We start from the raw sequence: 7,603 nt of genomic DNA, 5'->3' as shown, positions 1-7,603 counted from the left end.
ACTCTGCATTATTTACGATATCCCTTTCAGGGGCAGGAAAATACAACTTAGCAATTTGACTCCCCACAGCCCCCCTGCTGGAAAACATTGATTTCTTGCCCTCATTTCTCCCACCTGACCGTGCTTAGTTTACTTCTCTCGGCCAGAAGCTCAGCTGGTGAAAAGCACCAACCATCACCCTGGAATAACAGGGCTGCCCCGGTTTCTGCCAGCTGGGATCTGGTGCAGCCTCCCCAGCACCAGCACGTTTGTGGGAACCGATTAACGGGTGCTCCACCGCTGCAGCGGAGGACGAACGCTACTTGCGAGGGGATGAAGGCGTACAAAATGGTGGCCCTGAGGGTTTTGATTTCTGAATGGGTTTTCACTCTCCTGGATTAAGGATCTGGAGGAAGTTCATCATCACAAAATAACAAAATATTTAAGGCTGATCAAATTTGGGTGGAAACTATTTGAGAATGTCATTTTAGCTCAAAAGCAGCAGGAGATTATAAGATTTTACAGTCCAGAACTAACAGTGAGGAATTTCAGCCAGTGCTACATTTCTCTGTCCTGAGCTGTTAACTCGTGAGCATGCTGGCAAGGCACCCAGAAACTTCTTCAAGCCAAAAATAACGGAAGAGGCTGGAAAATACTTTTTTTCCCCTCCCCAAAATAAATGTACCGAGGACACAAACGTTTCAAAAAGGGTTCTTTTAATTAGAAGCAAGTTTGCAAAAGAAGAAGTAACTTTCTCATATAAAATAGTGGAGTGGTGAAGGTGAGGCTAACGAGAGGTGTGGAACAGAAATCCAGGGCAAATCCCCAAGGAGACACTGAATTAAAAGCGACGATCCAATCACCATAGTACACCGAAGGGTAACTCAAACACAGCTGTGTAAGGTGGTCCTACCCCTAAACTGATGGCAGCTACCAAACCAGAGGACGGACTCTATCCCAAGAGTGGCAAAGTGACCGGCAACAAACTCGCCATAATATGATGTTCTCGCACCTTTCTGCTACCCAAGAGCTCCCACGGCACCGTGACAGGTCCCAGCACTGCCCAGGAGCTTAACGACATCAAAGGGGGAGTGCTGGTGGCACTCCCCAGGAGCCCCCACCAGCAGAACGCCACCACATCACGTTAGCAGAAAGGTTTCATTTCCAGATCTAGAGAATCGGACATCAATGGGAAAACACTTTGATATAAAGCTCTGTAACCCCATTCCAGTCTCTATATCCAGTGATTCAAGCCCCAAGAAAGTGCACAGTGATCAAACAGCATCAAAAAAATAATATTTCCTGCAAAGTCTTGAGGCTCCAAGGCCGTTTAAAATGGGCAGGTGGCAGCTTTGAGAAGCTAAAATTCTGAGTCAGAGCCTAAATCTCGCGTCCCAGTGGTATTTCACTCCTCGTTCAAACATGTCTCACCTGTCCCATGTGTCACGTGTGTGCTTATCGGTTGTGGCTCTCTACTACTGTGGGCGGCAAACCTTACACCTTCCCAAAGTGCAAGCCAATTTTATTTGTCTGGGAGGGCTGGGGGTGGAGATGTGGGGGAGAAGAAACAGGATATAGAAATACAAAGAACTGAAGACCTGACTTGTCAGGTGGAGCCATGTAAGGCCCATGCCCAGCCCAACATGATCAGTCTTGGTGTGAATGTGCTCCTAATTCAAGGGTGGCTTTCCATAAGGAGGTTTCAGTGGATACCGTGCAACTACATTATCATGTGCGTGGCTTTGTGTAAACACCACAGCAACATACGGTTTGATGGTTTATGGTTGGACTCTGGTTTAGGGTCCGACTCAATGATCTTCAGGGTTTTTGCAAGCTATGATTCTATACCTCCCCCCACATGACCTCTAGCAACGCCATGATGTATGGACTCCACACATGCTGGCAAAAACCTATAAAAACAACTTACGAAAGAAGATTGAACTAGCAGGAACTCCAGGTTGAATGAAGCTGTTTACAGTACAACCTGACCATCTAGCAACTGTTCTATGATGGCTTTTCCTCTCCAAATCTAACCCCTGGTTGCATGTGCCCTTTTGGCTGCTATTGATAAAGGAGACCACTAAAGATAGGAGGTTTTGGGATCATATTCACTCTTACATGTCGCAGTTTTCTAGGACTTCAAGATTTCTAATGGCCTTGCCAAAGGTTATCTTTCTTGTGTGTGGTGTTTTTTTTTTGAAGTTTCCTGCTAAATTCCTTTTCTAAAAGGATTTTTCTGAAACAAGTTGCCCTGCTTACCTGAAAACAGCAAGTGGGAGAACACACCAGCGCTTTGTGTGTATTAACAGCTATCTCTCCTCCCTTTTTGGAGAGCAGACTGGATAATCTTTGGATGACCCAATGGATTTCTTGACGGAAGCAATGACAAGGATAATAAACTTATCCCCATGTCAAGACAGACTTGGATATTTATTCTAAGCAATTGCTACAGCAGCTTCTGGCAGAGACCTGGGTATACGCAAGAAAAATGAGATATTGGCCCATCTGCAAAGCATCACTGGTTTTAACACTCAAAATGAAGAGGAAAAAAAAATCATTTTGGGTAACGGATTAGTTTCTTTTTCTGTATGTTTTTTTTTTTCTTCTCTCCACTAATGCCAACTGCTTCCAAAACTGGGTTCGCTGGCCGCAGCGTGATTCCTTTAGTACTTGCTGATGAAACCCTTCGCTCCCGCTTCTCCCTGCCCTCCCCACGAAGAGCTTTCACACGGGTGACTCCCCGCGTGGGGAACAGGCGATTGTCACTGAGGAAAGTATAACAGTGCCCTCTCCTGTCCCTCCTCACCGCTGCCGCTCGCTGCGAGCAGCACTGCTCGGGCACCAGCATCGGAGCGTTAAAAGTCGGGAATGGAAAATGTTCCACCCAAGGGTGCGGGCTATGGTGGGGGACACACCATGGGTGATATGGGTTTTGGGGGGATCAAATGCTCTGCTTCGAGTGGGCTGGAACAGTGCAACTCCTTCAATTACGTGCGCTTTTGCATATGATTTATGACAGGGACAACCTGAGGTTCGGTGCCGCTGGGAGCATCGCTGACAGCTGTGGCTTGGTGTCATCTCAGCCCTGGGAGGGGGGTGAAGACTTGGGGACTTTTTTCCTTCAGGAGATTGGATATTTCCACGGATATTGCATGAAAAATGAGCTCCTATTAAACTGTTCCCTGAAATGTCTCCCTTGGTCATTTCATGACACTGTTTTTACTTTTTAGTAATAGCCACCAAGAGACCTGAGACATGGGAAAGTAAATAAATAAATACAAATAAAATATCATAAGAAGGTGTTTTAAATATAAACCTTCATTTTTCAAGACTGTTCTAAACAGGAAGATGGAAACAGCAGTGGATGTGATTGTTGAAGTTCTTGTAACATGACAACTACTGTTTAAAAGTCATATTTCAAGGTTGTGATACCCAAAGATCACAGCTATGAAAGAGAGCTTTCTTGCTAACTGATGGAGTGCTTCCTTCCAGATAGAACAATTTACCTGATAGGTAAATAAAACCTACCCATTAATCACATTTTACAAGTACAGCATGCTAACAAGCAGGCGCAGGCATCATGCATGTAGCTACACAGGATCCTGGGCAGCAGAACACACATCCTATGCTCATCTTAGGGGCGAGCAGGGCAGTCCACTTCCACGCTCTGTGAATGCCTAAGTAAAATAAACCCACACGTACGAAAAGCCAACTCCTAAACAAAATAAAACCGAGAGTGACAATAGTGTAGACTGGAATGGAACAGAAATACCTTTGTTCTGATCAACAGGTCCTAAAGGAATCACACCTAACCTTTGATTTCGGCAGCAGCCAGAAGAAAAGGGCCATACAGCCAACCCAGCAGGCCCTTAGCAGGCTCAGGCTTTTTAGTTGCAGATGGCTCTGAGAAAAAAGGAATAGTCTCTTCTCCTCGCTTTGTATAGATTGTGCTGCTCCCCATGTTGACCTTCAGCGGAGCAGTGGCCACAGAGTCCATTTCCTTTATTCCCCACGGTTTCCTTGTTTTTTTGCTCAATGTGGTATCAGATCACGCCCAGAGAGTAACTGCACCTTACACCAATTCAGACTTGGCAATCTTCAGGAGATGCGGAGCTACTCACACTACGCTTTCCTCTGGAGCAAGCTCTTCGGTGTTCGATCTACTTTCTACTAATCTGCATCCCCAAGTCCTTTGTGGTCCTTGTAAGACTCCTCCTGTAGCACTACCTCTCACATCTGTTGGATAAGCGCCATTAAAATTCCGACAGCAACTGCATTGCTATGTCACATGTATATAAAACCAGGTGTGTAAAATACGTAATCTGATGCAGGAAATAACAAAGGAAGAAAACAAATCAGAAAGTCACATAGATAATATGGCTAAGAAACAAAAAACTCTGACTACAAACAAATTTTTGTCAGTTCAGTAATTAAAGCAAAGTCTGTATGGCTTAAGAGAACAGTCAAAGTGCACAGAAGGCAGTGGGGTTTCTGTTTGCTTTGCATTCCTCTTCACAGTAAGCTCCACGTCATCCTCTTTGGAGCCCCTTCTCCAACCCACACACATCCTATCCAGGTGCAGAGAGGGGGATGGCTCACAGGGTTTTGGCTCAAGCCCACGTCTTTGCAGATCCCTTGCCATCTAACGAGCTGTAGATCATTACCCCAAACTCAAAAGCCCTTAAACACACCCACTGGAGTTTTTGGTTTTGAACTTTTTCTTTCTGGAGCCTTTGCAGAGGAACAGCAATCCAGTGCCAAAGCCATCCAGAATCTGTATGCACCAAGAGCAGCAGTGCTCAGAGACAGTGCCAAAGAGCAAAAGCAGTTCTGAGGTCGTTTGCCCTGTCCAAGGGGCACTGGAATGTGGCAGCAGGGCTCAGCTTGCCCTTGGACCTCAACTGTTCAGGTGAGGTGCCACCAGGCTACTTCTAGACAGCCCCCATGGGCAGGAACAGGCAGCGACCACCATCAACGCCAGGTTGGGTTCAATAACGTGCCTTGAAGCCACCACCACCACCCAGTGCCAGAGCTGTCCCGCATCCCTCCACAAAGGACGGGGACAATGTGCGATAGCAACAGTGCCCACGTGCGCCCTGATGGGACGTTAGCAAGCAGCAGGATACCAACCTTCCGGGCTGACCTATGCCCACCTGGGAGGAAATGCCAGCTGCTGGAGTGGCAAGGACTTGCCTACTTCCAAATTCACCCTTCAAACTCTCGCAGTAAAAAGTCTGGTGATCCAGCACTGTTGCTAGGTTCAAGGGCCGGACTTGGATTCTTTCAACCCCTGACAACTTCCTAGCGAGTAAACGACTTGCTGCTAAGCATGGCAGACCCAAAAAAGGGATAGAAATAAGAAAACAAAAAGGGAGCTATACAAAAAGATGGAAAAGAAACTAAAAATCCCCTCTCTTCTTTCCAAAGGCTGCAGCTTCAAGGGCACAAAGCAGCCTGTAAACGTGTGCAAGGTAATTCATGACCCTAATGCTTGAAAATCCTGGTTAGCTTTATTTGGAGACACTTTGAAGCCGAAGAATCAATAAAAGGCACCTGTGGACACCAAAACTCACCCAGTCTGTGTGACGTGTCTCTGTACTAAAAAAAAAGAAAATCAAACAAACCCAGCTACTGTGTACTTCTTTACAGACCAGTAAGCAGCGCTGCAGAGTCTGGGTGAGAAAGGATGCTCAGCTTCTATTGACAAGGCAGGATAACTTTGATGATCAAAACCCTTATCAATTAGTAGACTCTCTAGCTTGTCACTGCAATCTTAATTGAAAGATTCCTCTGGCTTGCTGGTCTGTGCCCTTCGACTTTTAAAAAAAGACCAATTCAAATGGCACTTGCAGTCCACGAGGGAGGATTAGAGCCACACCAAAAATAAACTGACCTTGCACCTGAATTCTTCCCACTTGCTTCACCCACTGCTGCCTGCAACGCTCTTTCGAGCCATCTCCTCTTCCAAAGGCCCTGGAGTTGGAATATTTAGCGAATGCAGCAGGTCCCATTTGAACAAGAAAGAAAAGCAGGTCAGTAATTCAGTATAAATACACCAGTAGTGAGCCTAGAGCAGACACAGTGACACATGTGAGCCTAAGCTGATCAGCCAGTGCTCCTAATGTGGGGAGCAGCAAGGAGAAGAGGAGGGAGGAGGTGTCTGCTTTCCATGTAAAAATTTGTCCCTTTTCTATGTTTTCCTACTTGACCTTGATGACAGGGAAAAATTAAAAAGAAAGAAAGAAAGAAAAAAAAAAAAAGAGTAGAGAAAAAGGAATAAAAAGGAGCCTGGGAGGTTTTATGTTTTCTCTTCAAATCACATCACAAAGTCACTCGTTGCATCTAGGGAATTCACCTCCTTGTCTGGGAACAGGGGGACAGAAGGAGGGGAGAGAAACCAAGAGGGAAGAGAAGGGCATGGGAGCTGCTTCCTGAAGCAGTGTTACAAAAAGCGGTTAAAAAACCCCTACTATTCACAAGTGGTTAAAATCATCACTTTTCAGAATTCCTTTTTTTTCTTTTTTTTTTTTAAACAAAGGTTCAGCTAGTTCAGCTCCATTTTTTTTAAGAGTTGATTGTCTTCAGAAAGAAAAAAAAACCCAACTCCAGCCTCATCCGTGTTCCCATCCGTTTCTACCCTGATGGAGAAGCTACCCACAGTTCACCGCACTGGTCACGCGCACACAGTCACTGCGACAGGTCCCTCCGAGTGCCGCCGGCGGTTCGGCTGTCCCCTCCAGCCCCGTCTCAGACGAAGGAGGAGAACCCTGTCACTGGAGTCCGGGAGCCGGGCGCGGGCTGTCCCGTTGGGGTGTACACCCCTCCTGAGCTCTGTGTCGTGATGACAGTCTGGAAATAGGGTTCTGTCTCGCCGGCGGCGCACTCCTCGTATCTGTAGGATGCTGGGTGCTTCACTCCTTTCTGCTGCCGCTTCCAGGAGTTGTAGTACGTGGGGTCGCTCATGTAATGGTTCACAAAGGAGTGCTTTGGCAACTCGTCTTCATAATCTGAGTCAGTGGCCTGGAGCAGCAGGGGAAAAAGAACAAAATTTAAAAAAAATCAGCCATTAGCATCTATGATTTAGTCTGCTCCACTCTAAAAGAAATTTGAGACGAGTTTAATATCTCCAGCTGACAAAAGCAGCAATTTTAGGGTAGGATGGTTTGTAGTCCAAGTGTAATACATGCTGGCCTGTAGGAAAGCACTGGGCTGGGGTTCAGCCAGGCTTTGCTGCTAGAGGGAGAGTCCCCCGATGAACACTGGCAATAAGAGATGCAGAGAAATCCCGTCTAATTCACTGCAGAACGCTGCGGCGGGAGCTAGGAGTTGCCGTTTGTCACGGGATGCAGGGAAGGGTAGAGACATCACAGGGAAACTGACAGCCTTCAGTCACGTAACCAACCAGACCACAATTACAACTGCGATTGAGAACATCTCTTCTTCCGACGCGAGGACGGAAAGAACGCCTCCGCTGCCAGCGCACGGAAGTTAGCCAGACGTGCTGCTGCTTGTGGTGGTCAGACCAGGCCACCTGCACAGTACAACCAGTTTGGCTTGCAAGCCCCATTAAGTATTGAAAATTACTTATAGCACTGAAGTAAGAAAAATCAGGTTTTTTTCAGGC

General features: G+C 46.5%; 1 protein-coding gene across 2 annotated transcripts in view; it reads right to left on the bottom strand.

Moving 5' to 3' along the window:
• Window positions 1-694: 694 nt before the first annotated feature.
• The window catches only part of SDK1 (sidekick cell adhesion molecule 1), a 429,398-nt gene continuing 422,489 nt past the window's right edge, over window positions 695-7,603 (bottom strand). For both annotated transcript variants that reach the window (XM_075436492.1, XM_075436493.1), the window contains one exon: window positions 695-6,999. In XM_075436492.1, the coding sequence (XP_075292607.1) occupies window positions 6,727-6,999 (273 nt within the window). In that variant the 3' untranslated portion in view covers window positions 695-6,726. The remainder of the gene's footprint in view (window positions 7,000-7,603) is intronic.

The sequence above is a fragment of the Opisthocomus hoazin genome, chromosome 15 (assembly GCF_030867145.1).
Source record: "Opisthocomus hoazin isolate bOpiHoa1 chromosome 15, bOpiHoa1.hap1, whole genome shotgun sequence".
Classification (NCBI taxonomy): domain Eukaryota; kingdom Metazoa; phylum Chordata; class Aves; order Opisthocomiformes; family Opisthocomidae; genus Opisthocomus; species Opisthocomus hoazin.
Note: the sequence above shows the minus strand (reverse complement) of the source record. Positions and strands in the feature narration are given on the sequence as shown.